Raw genomic sequence first — 16049 nt, 5'->3', positions numbered from 1 at the left:
ACAGTACAAAAGGTTCAACTTTACCTCTACTATTCATTGCTGGGAAAGTTGTTTACCTTGGCATGCTATACTGATTACAGAAGCAACTGAAGGCATTTCACAGCATAACGTATAGAGTGACATGGCAATAAAAGTTCCAGTGAGCTGAGGACAAGAGCTGAAAGCAAATTCAGTGAAAGTGAAGAAAACAACTATAACATGGTCACGCTGTTTGAGTTATTGTGCTTAACCTAAAATCTGATTGATGGAACTGTGGAAAGTCAGCCGGGATTTCCTGTTGTAACTCTTCTGTCATTGTGGAATTTCACTCTTCACTTTCACTCTTACTGGATTATTATTATTGTGTGCTCAAGTGAAATGAAGGTTTTTTTTTTTGTATCCTACCAAATGCTATTTTGATAGCTGCCAGACACAGCAGGAAAGTAACATAACCAAATCATCTCTAGCTATAACTACATCATTATAAGCCAATTGGATGTTTTTAATTTCCATGATCTCACCAGCTGAATCTAAATAAAAATCTGTGTCCTTGGAAAATGTTTGTTACAGCCAGAAACTCACTCGTAGTGACTGTTTTGGATGTCTGGGGTCCTCTGGTGTTGTTCTTGATGATGTTGATGGAAACTTCATATTCCTGTCCTGGTCCGAGACCTGACTGGATGAACTGGTTTTGGGAGGGTGGAAGATTGTTCACGATTTTACCATTATCTTCTTTCTGCAAAGACACATAATACAAAAACCGATATCCTGTTAATCACATGAACACAAGAAATCTGATTACTGTGGGGAAAATCAGGTTATGGCAAGAAATAAGACATTTTAGTTTACATGCATTGACGGCAATAGTCTTAATTGTCCTTTCCAGTTTACCTTTCTCCCCTGCCAGATGTTGGATTTAAAGAAATAGTTTGACATTTTAGAAAATATGTGGTTTCCGAGTTTAATGAGATCAAAACCACTCTCATGTCTGTCTTAAATATGAAGCTACAGCTGTGAGACGGTTAGCTAAGGTTAGCATAAAGAAACATCCACCTACCAGCAGCTCTAAATCTCACTAATTAATTAACACATTACATCTTATTACTTGGTTAGTTGTGGTTTTATGGGAGGTTATGTGCACACTGTTGATTACCTGGAGTCTTGTCGTTGACCTTTCCCCCTGTTTCAACTCTTTATGCTAAGCTAACTGTCTCATGGCTTTAGCTTCATAAGTAATTGGACAGGCATGAGAACAGTTTCAATCTTCTAATCCAACTAATCTAACTCTCCTAAAATGTCATAATAATGTAATTATTCCTTAAACTTAATATGTTAAATGAAACAAGTGTAAACGTTACAGGACAGGCTCGGTAGTGGGAGTGAAGAGTTTCACATGTGTTTGGGTTTTAGAAGTAATGTTCAGCTTTGGAGAGTGAATGATTTCTTTGGTTTTGACCATTTCAGTTCAAAACAGGGAGATCAGTACAGTTTTGCTCAGTTGTAAAAATTTTTCATGTGCAAATGTGCAAATAATCAGGTTTCTCCAGTTAAAATCTGCCTGTGTTAATCCTTGTTCTCTCGAGCTCCAAACCTCATAAAATATAAAACAAAAATTCCATGACATTGTAGAAAAGACGTTTCTGCTGAGAACTAAATTGATTCTCCATTAATTTTGTGTAAAAAGAAGTATGGAAAGTATGGAACAACGCTGCATGCAATAAACTGAGCACTGATGTTTGGATGAGACAGCAGGTGTCGATTTAAACAGACAGAGAACTGCTCAGTAGTGAAAAGCATGACACAGTTATAAAAAGGTCGGGAAAGGACAATGTATATAAAAACGGGTAAAAACTCAGCAAAAGATGCAAAATCCAAAAAAGGTCTCTGACATGTCAGCTGACACAGTATTTTCTTTTCAAAGAGTATCTAAGCAGCAGATTTACCCGCAGTTCTATGACATCCAGACTTGCCCTCACTGAGGTTTTCCATATGTCAAAGCAATTCTAACGGTCAGCACTCAAATAAATCCGTGTTTTGCTGAGATTTCTAATAAGCTGGCATAGCTTATCACTTTCCGTTGGTTTAAATAAAATCCTTGGCAAGCCTTCAAAAGAGATGGGCACCACTGACCGTGTTGCGGAAATAGATCTCCCAGCCATCAAAGGAGATGTCCAGCTGGTCCCACACGACCTCTACTGAGGTCTCACTCACTGATTTGAATCTTAAACCCTCTGGCTGTGGAAGAGCTGGAAGGATGCAAACAAAAAAGAATCAAAACAATTATTACTTTTGATAGTCAAACCACAAAAATGCTTAATAGGGCTGCAACTAACAAATATTTTCGTTATTAATTTATCTGTCTATTATTTTCTCAATTAATCGATTAGTTTTTTTGGTCTTTAAAATATTGAAAAATTGTGAAAAATGTCAATCCCTGTTTCCCAAAGCCCAGGGTGCAACTCACATGTCTTCTTTTGTCCCAACCAACAGTCAACAACCAAAAGATATTTTGTTTACTATCATATAAGACTTAATAAGCCAGAAAATATTCATAAATTTTGACATTGTTTCTTAAAAAAATGACTCCAAACAAATAACTGATTCGAAAAATACTTAGACATGTTTGTGACGTACCTGTGGCCACCCTCGCACTGACAGGGATGCTCTTTTTGTTGCTCAGAACGGCGTAGACGTTGATCTGGTACTCGATGCCAGGTTCAAGCTCTTTGACAGTTGCGGCACTTTTGTCTCCAGGCACGGTGAACTCCTGGAGAAGACCACCGGGACTGGTGGGCACATAAGTCACAAGGTATTCAGTCACCAGCATCTCGTTGTCCCACAAGAGATCCACTGTGTCGGTTGTGACCTTGCCGATATTGAGGTCCTTTGGAGGAGACACTGGAAAAACACAACCAAAAAAAACCTTGCTGAGGGTGTTGTCTTGGATAGTTTTCCCATGCCCTCAATCACTGAATATCCACCACACAGCTAATGCAAACTCCAGAGACACATCTGGTTGTGGTGTGAAAAACTGCCAAAAAAGTGTGAACCAAGTGCAGACAACAGCAATACAGAGACCAAAACCCTCTTTTATATCACTATATATTCACAATAGTCTCTCTCAGAATGAGTGGTCAGTGAATTTTGAGAATATAAGGAAATTGCATCATTCTGGATTTTCTTTTATAGTACATCTATTTGACACATGGAAACTTTCAGAAACCGAGCTGCCAAATCCATTTTGTTTGAGTGTGTGTGTGTGTTTCTGCACTGAACAGAGTTTCTTACCTTCTGAGCAGTCGTCTCCAATGTATCCCTCATCACAGACGCACTGACCGTTCACACAGCGGCCTTTGTCCTGGCAGTTGTTGAGGCAGCTCAGATCTGCGCAGCTTTCTCCTTCATATCCACTCTCACATGTGCACCTTCCATTGATGCAGCGACCCCTGTTGTTGCAGTTATCTGGACAGGCGAGCCCGGAACAGTCGTCTCCTGTGAAGCCCTCCTCACAGATGCACTTGCCATTGGAACACAAACCTCGGGCCAGGCAGTCGTTGGGACAAGCTTTCAGACCGCAGTCTTCACCAGAGAAGCCTTCATCACAAACACACTGCCCATCAATGCATCGGCCACGATTGCTGCATCTGTTAGGACAGCTCAGCTCGCTGCAGTCCTCGCCAGTGAAGCCTGCGTGACACTCACAGCGTCCATCAATACACTCCCCACGGCCGTAACAGTCTGAGGGGCATGTCCTGATGCTGCAGTCCTCCCCAGTGAAGCCTTCATCGCACACGCACTGGCCGTTAACACAGCGCCCCCTGTCCTGGCAGTTGTTGGGACATGACAGCTCAGAGCAATCATCTCCCTGGAAACCGACATCGCATGCGCACTGTCCATTTATGCACTGGCCTCTGTTGTTACAGTTGTTCAGACATGCTAACTGGCTGCAATCTTCACCTTGGTAGCCCATATCACAGATACATATCCCGTTGGAGCAGATACCTCTGTCGTTACAGTCGTTGAGGCAGGTGAGCTGAGAGCAGTCTTCTCCGCTATAGCCGGCGGTGCAGACGCACTTTCCTTCAACACAGAAACCATTACCGTGGCAGTTGTTGGGACAGGTGCGTACTCCACAGTCCTCCCCCGTGTAGCCCTCTTCACAGTAGCAGGTGCCGTTCACACAGCTCCCGCGGTCGTAGCAGTCTTTAGGACAGATGAGTTCAGAGCAGTCAAAGCCAGTCCAAGGTTCATCGCATACGCAGTCTCCGTCCTCACAGCGGCCGCGGCCGTGGCAGTTGTTGAGGCACTTTGTCTGAGAGCAGTCTTCTCCGAAGTAACCATCCGAGCAGACGCAAATGCCGTCCACACACTGTCCGTACTCTCCGCAGTCCACAGGGCAAACCTTGAGGGTGCAGTCTTCTCCAGAGAAGCCCTTGAAGCACTCACACTTTCCGTCCACGCAGCGGCCTCGGTCCTGGCAGTTATTGGGACACTCGGGCTCGGTGCAGTTGGGTCCCTTCCATCCAGGCTCACAACTGCAGCCACAAGTTTCAGTGCTGTAGTTTCCATGACCGTTGCAGTAAGGCTTAGTTCCCACCTCACCTTTGATAGATAAAGTAAAGAAATGGTTTGATTTACTTTGTTCAATTCAAAAGTTTTGTGCAATACGTGTGGCATTGTATTTCATTATTTTATAACACATCAGTGTCATTTTCTCTTAGTTGTATGAAATACAATCAGATTAAGAATTCTCTCTAAGGCAATAGTTGGTTGTTTTTGGTTGTAGCCTTATATTTAACAGTCCTCACATCTAACTCTTTGCCAGAGAATGAACAGGCAAATTTGCCAAAACACCAAAATATTCCTTCAGTAAGAGTGCATCATTCACAAATGGTCCAAGGTTTATTTTAGCAACTATTGGAGAATACTCTTTTCTTAAATTGATATTACAGCAACTGTAGGTCATGTCATTTTGAGCCAAATAAAGCCCCTTTCAAGGTTAACTGATGAGATGTTGGTCTTAACTGTAGCAAATTACGCCTCCTCATTGAATTTCAAAGAACTCAGCAGATGAATATAACAGATGTGCCTAATACTGAGGAAGACTCTTGGGGTTATGTGGTATCTTGAGAGTAGCACTTTTCAATGCAAATTGAGTAAAATAAAGGATTTTACTTTACTCGCTGTAATCTTGACTGACAAAGCATGACAGAAAAATTTCACGCACCTGTGACTTGTGCACTGCAGCAGTTACCATCACCATTGCACTGATCTCTCAATGCTGAAAGTTCTCCCTCAAGCATCTCCAACCGGCTCATGAGGTCTTTCAGACCCGGCATGTCATCGCTACAACCGCAGGCCCGCCGAGGAATGTTGATGCGGTGGGTGAAGACAATCTGGTTCTCTCCATCGAGGGTGTGCTCAGTGGCGCGATAGCCCGGGGAAACTGCAGCGTCATTGGGAAGGAGCTGCTTGTTCTCTGGAGCGTCTAGGTCCACTGAGCATAGAGCACTGGCAGGAACATTGATGTTATAGACATGGTTGAACACCACAGGATGATCTGCACTGGGCAGGGTGATGTTGTGTTCTTTAGGGGATGCCAGAGTCTGTCGTCGATGCCGTAGGATTTTCTTCACAAGCCCAGCATTTGAAAAGCTGAGCAAAGCAGTCAGGAGGAGGCAGCCCAGAAGGCCTCTTGTACCCATGCTAGATGAGGGACCTTGACTTCCTAAAATTAATCAGTTTGAACCTCTGACTAAAGGCCAATCCTGGTTAACAGTGAAGGTTCTGGAGAAGACAGAAAACAGATAATCACACAAAACATAGTTTTAATGTAATGTTTAATGCTGAATATTTACCAAATTCAATAAAACCGAAATTAGACAACAGCTTGAAAAGCACCTCATGTTTGCACGCAGTAAAAATGACATGAAATATTCTTGTATATTGACACAAACAACAATCTTACAATAACATCCAAAAAACTGAAGAACTGAGTAAGATAAGAGGTCAAAAATCATCCATCATGAATGTCATGTTTACCAGAACATTTTTTAGACCAGTTATTTCCAGTCTGAAGGTTGCGACCCCCACAGGGGGCCACTAAATAAATCTGAGGGGTTCCAAGATTAACAACAGGATAGGAAAGCAAAATAAAATGTTTTATATATTTATATTTTATTCTTTCAGACTTTCCACTAATCTTCGCTTTATTTTCTTGCGTAAAAACTGAATAATCGTACCTCTTCAAGGCCTCCAAAACATTTGAAATAAAACACTTGGTTAAACTAAACGAAGCTAAGCGCTCGCTGACAAACATTGCTTCGTTTTTATGAGTGACAAGCCAAAAACAGTTGAGAACCACTGTTTTGGGCCAATATGCTGTTGCGCTTCCTAACTATTATAAGGCAAAACATATACAGTATCATCTCCTTATAAGGCTGATAAGCACATGTGGTCATTATTGCTTAATTGATTCGCTCTATTTAACTAATTAGGAGCTGAGCAGCCACAACACAACACCTGGCAACCAGCAACGGCAGAATTAATCCTTGAAGCTCAAATGAACATCTTCTGATGTGAGAAGAAACCAACACAAACATGTGAAGAACATCCACAATCTAACGTCAGACAGTATTAAATATTAAGTTACTGTGGAATCAGTTTGAAAGATAACATCTGCTTCTTTACTTACTTTTGCTCAATTCTCTACAAACTGGCTTCCCACCACAAACAAAGCCAAATGTGTTCATTTGAACGAACAGCGAAGTCGAGTATACCAGTATCCCATCGCACTGTTCTAAAGCCCCAACCATTATCATCGATTAGCTAATGGACAGAAAATTAATCGGCAACTATTTTTGAGTAATTCTTTGAGAAAAATCTCTGGTTCCAGCTTCTCAAATATGAATATTTTCTGGTTTCTTCATCTTCTATGATTGTAAACTGAATATCTTTGGGTTATAGACTGTTGGTCGTGACAAAAGAAGACTTTTGAGGCAACACCTTGGGCTTTAGGAAACGGTGATCGACATTTGTCACCATTTTTGGACATTTAATGGACCAAACGCCTAATCGATTAAGAAAGTAATTGACAGATTAATCAATAATGAAAATAATCAATAGTTGCAGCCCTACACTGTTAACTTCAGGCTTGTTTAAGGCTCACAGTCCTTAGGTGCATAAGTCTGAATATTTAACATGTGTGCTACATTAGAAATAAAAAGGTTTTCAATGAGTCACTGTACTGACCACATCATACTGCAAACCACTGTGGGTAGAGGAGTATTTATCAATAAACAGTGTGTAAAGTCTGTATTATGATTTTATTCAGCTCTATGTGATAGAGCAATAACAAATAAAGACATGACTAATATAGTCTTTTTTTATACATTTGTAGGACTTGTAAAAATGAGAAAACTAACTAAAACAGTCATAAATAAAATAAAATTCCCTTTAAGCTTTCTCTTGAATTTACTGCTGTATAGGAAAGGCCTTAATACCACAGAATCCACAGTTGTGCTGGCACGTTAAGTTCCCTCACAGTATTCGCAAATATATTTGAAAAGTCTCAGCTGTCTCTCTCCCCCAGTATATTTTTTTATGGTGTAATGGTATAAAATAGCGTGAAAACATATTTAGCAAAAGCATAATTCATTCCAAACACGGTACTCCTTAAAGCCCACAGGTCTCTCAGATGACTTCATCATCTGGACACAAACAACACTATAATTTGTGGGAGACAAACTAGAACAAACGACAAGCTTCTTTCTCAGCGTGGGAAAGCCTCCTTGGATTACTCAGCGTTGAGTTTCCAAAGAAGAAAGCACGAGTGAGTAAGACTGAACATCAATAGAAAGGCCCACCATGATTGCACTACTAACTGACATACTGTATCATTGGCCTCCTCCTAACTATTGTAAGATGATGAATATTGGAAGATTTTTTTTTTTATGATATATATAAAGCCATGATATCTAAATGGTTGAATTTGCAGGCTTTATTTTCAAACCTATAATTTGCTCTGGTCTGAGTTGGTTAATTTGTTGTGTTTTCCACTCGGTTCGGTTTCTGTGCACACAGAAAAAATTCAAGCAAACCTAAAATGCATTATTAAAAGCCACGTGAGAACATTTACTCCAATTATTGGTTTGTTACATCTGGTGTGTGAGCGAAAAAGTCAACACAGGAAGAAGGTCCTCTGGCCAAATGCAATGTTCTTTGTTGTGAGTCCAGCTCGGACCTCAATTCATTCTACAGTTTGCTGAGTAAGATTCAGATCTGCCAAAACAAATCGCACCAAAGGGAAATTGAACTAGAGTCCCAGTCAACCGGAGTAAACAAGGCAGATTTGCCCAAAGTTTACTACGTACGATAACCTATCTGATGCTGGATTTTTGAGACAGATACTGATACCCTATGTCCATTATTTGGGTTTAAAAAAAGTCGGATAGCAATATATATCCACCAGTAGTAATCACTAAAACATAAATCTTGATACTCTTGATACTTGGCACATCTGTGCTGTAATCTCTTGTTACCTAATGCGTAGGCCAACATTTATAAACAGGATATCTGTGAAAAGGTCAGATTTGCTTGTTTGATTTATATCAGCTCTACAGCGTATTTCTCACCAGCTTTTCCTTCCTTCAACCCTCAGCTTGACAGTATACAGACTGAAGGCTGTCAACAGTACGTTGTGTTAAATATCCTCATACAAGCAGCAAATGTTGACCAGGCAGGATGTACTGTAAGCCCTCAGGTTAACAAGCATGTCTGAGAGGCAGCAAACACCTTTGTAAATGGTTTGCATGTCTGCCAATTATTTTATCCACAAAATTTGATTGGTAGCTGCTGACAGCGCTTGCACACGCAAACCAATGAATAACGACTTCCAGAAGGGAATTGTTAATGCAGTGATAGCGATGAAAAGACATGTGGTGGTGCACCTGGATTAAGGGCCTCATGAAGACTTCTGGAAACAATTTATCGAGACAATGCTGATATTCAGTTATCTGGTAACCCAAGAAGATGTTCAGCTAAAGTTCAGCTGAGTGTTTGTTGCATCTCGATGTAACCATGACTTCATTCTCTTTCTTTTCACGCCACTTGATTTTTGATTTATGAATAGACATATTTTTTCCGCCATTCAAAATCAAAACAGGTCACGGCAAAAAGCTTAACTTCCACATAACTTCCACTCTAATCCATAATGTTTAGATCAATCTACAAATCTGCACAACAGAAAATTTTCCAGATATGAAAGAAAAGGGGCCCAAAATCATCAAAAACATACTAACAGTTTAGTCTCCCATTGCATTCTCAATCCCTTGACCCCATTTCTTATGACTCTTTGACCCAAACCACGGGATTAACTCACACCAAGACATGAATTAGAGCTGGAACTATGGATTATTTTCATTATCGATAAAATCTGATTATTTTCTTGGTCTATCGATTCATCGTTTCATCTTCAAAAATGTGAAAAAATGTCATGCACAATTCCTCAGAGCTCTCGTTGATGTCTTCAGTTTGCTTGTTTTGTCCGACCAACAGTGCAAAACCTAAAGGATTTGAATTTACTGTCACATATGACAAAGAAAAGCAGCAAAATTTTCACATTTGAGAAGATGAAACCAGAGAATATTTGGCCTTTTTTTTCCTCGAAACGATTATTTGATCATCAGAATAGTTGCAGATTAATTTTCTGTCGTTTGACTAATCGATTAATCGACTTATAATTGCAGCTCTACTCTGAATATCTTGTGGAGTCTCACAATCTCAGAAGACTTTTATGGGACAGGTTATAGTCACTTGTCCACTGTTCCACATAAAACGGGCTGTTAAGATTGCTGACAGAGGATTAATGGGCAGGTGGAGCTTGTGTTTATTCATCTTTGTTCCAAAATATGAAGCTCCGTACAGGTTTTGATGAGTTTTCCTGAGAGGAATAGTAAGATTTATATTTGGGGAAAACCAATAAAAGAGATTAAGAAGCAGGAATCAACAAACCACGATGTGACACTTTGCGGGCTATCGGCCATCAGTCTTTGGATATAACGTACGTCTTACAGGTTGGCAGGAAATCTGGTGGTTTCACGCAGATCTGAAGAGTCCACCATGATGAGTGAATGTTGTGTTTCAGTTTCTTTTTATTCCTTCCTTTATGTTTTTTTTAATCTTGTTATTCTTGGATGACAGGCAGAATGATGTGTTCCCTAAATCAAGTTGATGTGTATGACAAATATTTTCCATTACTGTCATCGCAGTGCCTTCAAACTGAAACTATAGGTTTGAAGGTAGAGTCCTCTCATCAATCTTCTTCTCTTTCCTTTATTGTTCTGACCTTTCACCTGACCTCTGACCTGACTTTTTTTTTCTTCATGCGCCCCTTCCTAGCATTTTTGCACCCCTTTCATGTACTCCGTTAAGCCACAGGTATAAAACTAAGCTTGAGTTTCACAAGTTCTCGCACATCTGGTGAGTGATAGGATAAAGGTAGGTTATGGCTGATGTTGTAAATCTGGAAACTAGGTCTTGCAGTATGTTTCTTCTTCTTCTAGAAATCTTTACGAGACGTTAAGATTGATAATTTGCAGTCTTGGAGGTAAAGAATGAATCCTTGAAAATCCTCAGCATAGCCCTGGCTGCATGTGTTTTCTGAAGATGCTGAAAATTTTGACTTCAAATGTGGCTCAAACTTATTTGTAAAACAGCCCTAAAATGATTTTTATACAAATGTGACTTGACGTTGTAGCCATTTGACATTAGACAGTTAAATCATTTGAGACTAATAGTGCTGTAAAAAGCCAAGAAAACATCATTTAAAGGAACCCTGGGGTTGATCAAGGACATCTCATTTGACTTCAGGACATGGGAAGACAATTTGGAGAGAAAATTGAAACAAATATAACATGTTCACTAAGCTATAATCCAGAATTGCTGTAGCTTTAGTGCTCTTCCCCCATGCTGGCAGAGAAAAGTGAACTTTCCCGCGTGGAAAAGAGAAACTGGGAATGTTGGCCCTGAACTGAGGACATCTGTTTTGCCTAGTCAAGGAAAAAAACAGGCACAGAGGTACTTGTCCCGTGTCCAGGTAATGGCTCAGTTACCGCCACCTTTAGTAAAACTGAAAGTGCTACTGTATGCATTACTTGATGGTTAATTTGTTATTTCTGATCATATCCATCTGTGGGCAATGACACAGTCGAAGGCTCGCTCCTAGTGACAAAACACACAAGCAGTCGGATTGTTCTCGTCATCTCACACCCTGACTCAAACCATTTTTTATTCCTGAGACTCACAGAAGTGCATCATGTTCGGACATTCGTCTCATGGAAAACATTTGTTGCAGACAGCGGCGTGTCAGGATTCCGGTCAGTGGTGAACATTAATCCAATGCATCTGCTTGTTTGTTCATCTGTGATATTTTAGCTTTTTTATTTTTTCTTATTTTCCATGAGCGGCAGGTCTGACTCGCATAGCATCTGGAACAGCTGGAAATCATCTCAAGAAAAGTTAATTGGAGGAAGTTACTGTAGCTGATACAATAATAGAAATGGCAACACCTCATTAACGCATTTCAAATATACCCTCTGCCGCATGGCAGATATTCTCCAGCAGCGCTTTAAGAACAATAACTCGGAGCTTTATTGTGTCCCCAGGTGATCCTGAACAGGAAGCAGACTTCGGTTTCAATTGCAGCTGTGGGGTCTCTCCCCAATCAAGATGAAAAAGCTTAAAGCATTTGTAATAAGTGTTGTGGGTTTTTTTAGAGCTGAAACGAGCAAAACATTTGCTGGTTCCAGCTTCTTAAATGTGAAGATTTGAAGCTTTTCTTTGTCATATATGTTAATAAACTGAATATCTTTGGGTTTTGAACTGTTATTTTAATATGATACAAATCTGAGAAAATAATAATCCCATTCATCAATAATGAAAACAATCGTTAGTTGAAGCCTCTTGTGCAATTTGATGCTGTGCAGGATATCAAGGTTTCCTCCACACATTAATAATGAAGAAAACTGAAGATTTTACTTTGCCAGAAATTCAACCACTTCCAAACAGCCATCTGTGCGCAGACGCCCTCCAAACCAACACACCTGATTCTAGACACGCTGGTAGATTTACAGCGTTAAAGGGCTAACATGATGACACACTCAAGGAGCTGTGAAGAAAACACAGAAGTGTTTTCTTCTGTGAATCATGTCACCCTTGAGAGAGAGAGAGAGAGAGAGAGAGAGAGAGAGAGAGAGAGTGAGACAGAGATGGGTTATCCAACAAATAAGCCTGCCACAATGCCCTCACTAACCCCGTGTCACCACTTTCTGGCCACAAAACCTCCGACTCAGTGGCTCAACGGACCCTGGAGACTGGAACAAGGGAAAACAATCAAACACATTTAACATAAAATGCAGAGGCGTGCGATGCTGAGTTATGATCAACCCCTGGCTCTTTGTGTAGAGGTCAGGCAGAGGGAAACAGTGTAGGACGAGCCCTGGGGGAGATCCAGCTACTAAACCAGCTGTCCCTCTGACAGAGGTTTTGTTCACTGAGACACCTTTCTCACTCTGCTGCACAGACACATCCCAGGACACCCAGCACATAGCAGAGAGGCTGTAAAACATCCTGGCCTAAATAGCTGCGGAAGGGACATGATGTGCATTTAGATATGAGTTGAGGAATTGTGGGTAGTGGGATAAAACAAAAAGCTTTGAAAAAGTCCTACAGAGAAACCGGATGATTATAATCTTTTTCAGCTGAAATAGTCATTTCTGCTCAATGTGGACTGGAATCAGTGACTCAAACCCACCACACAAAAGGATAAAACAGAAGTTAAAACCACCATAGACCAGACTTCGATTTCAATTAAGCAGAACTAATGGGCTGAATGGATGAAGTATTTTTTCTCCTTGCCCACGCTGGCAAATCCTCTACCATCACCCACTTTTCCTTTCATTTAATCTCCACGATGGAAAAATTATACACAATGAAAGCTGAATTGAATTGCCCCAAGGTAATGTGATGAATCATCAGGCTGCAAAAAGCTCACCAGACAGAGGGATACTTATGCAAAAACACATTTTTACCAAGATGCAGGAACACACACACACACACACACACACACAGATGGATGGGTTTTATGTTTATTCTTGGAGATTCCAACAAAAAATGTGAGAAAATATTTTTGCTGTGAAGAGTGCTGGCTGCTGGACCTTCCACTAAAAGCGATCAAAGCTGACCGCTGACAGAGTGAACATGTGGAAGAGTTATTCACAGCCATCACCTCTGATCCCTGCATTGGCTGCTACGTCAGTCTGACTGAGGAAGAAGTTGCTGTACACACCAAGAATGTTCTTCCAATAAACCATAATCAATGCCCTCTGGTGTAGTTAACTGCACTAGTTAGAAATCTACTGCTAGAAAAATAGGAATACTGCTTCAAATTCCTTAATTCTTGTAACAATTATCATTCCAAAGAAAATTGAACTGAAGTAGGATAAAAAAAAAAAAGAATGAAAAGGTCAAAAAACGGACTTTTGCCACAAAAATGGTCTCAAATCTGAGGAAATTTCCATCAGGGAAATACACAAAAAATATCTCCTTACCTGCACGAGTGCAATCTACTTTTTCTCACAAGTCCCGGCAGGTAAGATGAGGAGCTCCTCCGGGTCTTTGCACATTCAGTGAAGCCAAGAAAATGATGCTTTGCTCTCTTGTGCCACCGCTCTGTCTTGCAGCCTCTCCAGCAAGGTGGCAGCTCTGTCAGTCCTCCCTCAGCCGGCTCTTTATCTTTTCCTCACCGTTCGCAGCTCAGGCTGGGGTTCAGCTCTTTAACTGTCTACACTGACAGAGTGAGAGAGTGAGAGAGTGAGTGAGAGAGAGAGAGAGAGAGAGAGAGTGGAAAGCAGAAATAGAGAGAGAGAGGGGGAAAGAGAGTAAGAGTAAATGTCTTTTAAAGTGTGAGGAGTGTTTAGGTCAGACCCCCATTTCTTAAACTCCAACCCTTAAATAGCCGTCATTCTGCCCCCCCTCCCCTCCACAGCCCGTTTTCCCTCCCTCTACTGTAACTAATGGATGCAGAGCTGGGCTGCTGCCTTTAAATGAAATGCCAGTGTTACTGGGAGTCATGACAGAGCAAGCAGTTCTTGTGGTTGTGCAGGAAAAATTAGAGGGGAAGGGCAGGAATGAGAGGAAAGTGAAGTCAGAACGGCAGACAGACGTTTCCCTTCAACCATATTAACTTTGCAAATAATGAATGAATGATTTATGATTTTCTCCGGCGTGATTAAGGGTGCAAATATTATGCATAATCTTTGTGCAATTTACTTAGTCATATTTGAGGAAATCATCAACACAGAGTGAATCTTTCTCCATCTCTGTCACAGTGATAAACATCAGCAGCAGCTGAAGCCACATTTTATTTTAGGTCCGAGCACTTTTAATAGAATAGATTTGTGGCACATTCCCAGCTTGAAAAGTTACAGTTAATTATCCATTAAGGGATAAATGAATGAAGCTAAAAGTAGGAGTGGATGTGTATCAGTGAGGCCAATCTCCAATTCCTGTGGGAAATGTTTCCTTGCTCAAACACACAGTTATTTCTTGCCCGGATACAGTTACGTTTTCATACATTTAGCAGATGGGATGAGCCGGAAACAGACTCATTTCTAACTGTTGCGTCCAGCCATCTAGAATAAAAATGAAAGCAAGCTGCGAGGGAATATGTGATATCAGTTGTAGTCGATCCCAAACATGAATGTCAAACAGCAAGACTACTTGAAGACCAGCTGGGGAAACGGGCAACATGCCACCATACTGAGCCAGACTCCACACAGTTAATCTTAATATGATTAGACCAGGATGAGGCAAGCATCAGCTTAAATCTTTAAAGTCGGTCTGTGAGACAGTTTAAGAGATTCAATACATGTTGGTTTTTTTGTTTGTTGTTAACACAAAGTGTAAAACACGCCTTGAACTGAGAAGGATAATTCAGATTAGGCAAACTATGTGGATTTTTCTTTATTGATTAATGTGCATATTTTTTAATCAAATAATCGTTTGGTCTACAAAAAAATCTGAAAATCATTTCCTAAAACCCAAGATGACATTTTCAAACAGCTTGTTTTGTCTGACCGAGAGTCCAAAACTCAAATATAATCAATTTATTATCATGTAAGATGAAGAAAAGTAAGAAATATTCACAACTGTGAATCTGCAACTAAAAATATTTGACATTTTTCTTGAAAAATGGCGTAAACGATTATCAAAATAATTTTAATTGCCAATTTAAGAAACTGTATTCTGACACTTTCTGGGGAGAGATAAACTGCATCATCATGGCATGAAAAGAAATTTCTCCTTTGTGGTTTTTTTCTCACGGAGAACAGAAAACAAATACAGAGCAGATATTTGCTGTGGCAGAAAACATGCAATTTTAATTGCAAAAAAATGATAATAATCTAATAATTAATCTAATAATAACTCTTTTGATGCTGTTGCCGTTGTCATCTTACCTGTTCCTGTATTGAATGAGTACAAGTCAGTGTTGTATATTATGTAAATGCTGGTTTATAGAGCTGAAAGGATAACGCCGTTAATCAATCAGTCGATCAACAAAAAATCAGCAACAGTTCTGATAATCTATTAATCATTCCAGTTATTTTTCAAGCAAAAATGACAAACATTTGCTGGTGCCAGCTTCTGAAATGTATGAAATGAAATGTGATGATTTGCTGGTTTGTCATATATGATAGTAAACTGAATATGTTTGGGGTCGGATTGTTGGTGGGAACAAACAAACAAATTGAAAACGTCACCTTGAGCTCAGGGGAATTAAAAAAATTTCCACAATTTCTCTAATATAGAAATGCAGTCCTGCTGTGGCTTTACACAAGGCGTCAGTTTATTAACAAATGTCAAATGTTGAAAATTTCACCACCACTTCTGAATTCTTTAAAAAATAAAATAAATACATAAAATAATATAAATAAATACAATAAACTCCAATCTTAGAATTAGATGTCAGTTTAATGGGCTGAAACAATAAATCCTGACTAATCTAATGGCAC

The 16049-nt window shown here is 40.1% G+C and overlaps 1 protein-coding gene across 5 annotated transcripts in view; it reads right to left on the bottom strand.

The window, feature by feature from the left end:
- The window catches only part of tnca (tenascin Ca), a 33919-nt gene extending 19970 nt beyond the window's left edge, over nt 1-13949 (bottom strand). For all 5 annotated transcript variants that reach the window (XM_044333739.1, XM_044333741.1, XM_044333740.1 and 2 more), the window contains exons 1-6: nt 13587-13949; nt 5207-5766; nt 3268-4581; nt 2614-2877; nt 2110-2225; nt 562-715 (exon numbers count right to left, since the gene is read on the bottom strand). In XM_044333739.1, the coding sequence (XP_044189674.1) occupies nt 562-715; nt 2110-2225; nt 2614-2877; nt 3268-4581; nt 5207-5684 (2326 nt within the window). In that variant the 5' untranslated portion in view covers nt 5685-5766; nt 13587-13949. The remainder of the gene's footprint in view (nt 1-561; nt 716-2109; nt 2226-2613; nt 2878-3267; nt 4582-5206; nt 5767-13586) is intronic.
- Between the last annotated feature and the right edge of the window lie 2100 nt (nt 13950-16049).

The sequence above is a fragment of the Thunnus albacares genome, chromosome 18, assembly GCF_914725855.1.
Source record: "Thunnus albacares chromosome 18, fThuAlb1.1, whole genome shotgun sequence".
NCBI classification, from domain to species: Eukaryota; Metazoa; Chordata; class Actinopteri; order Scombriformes; family Scombridae; genus Thunnus; species Thunnus albacares.
The sequence above is the reverse complement of the archived record's forward strand: the minus strand, read 5'-3'. Positions and strand labels throughout refer to the sequence as shown.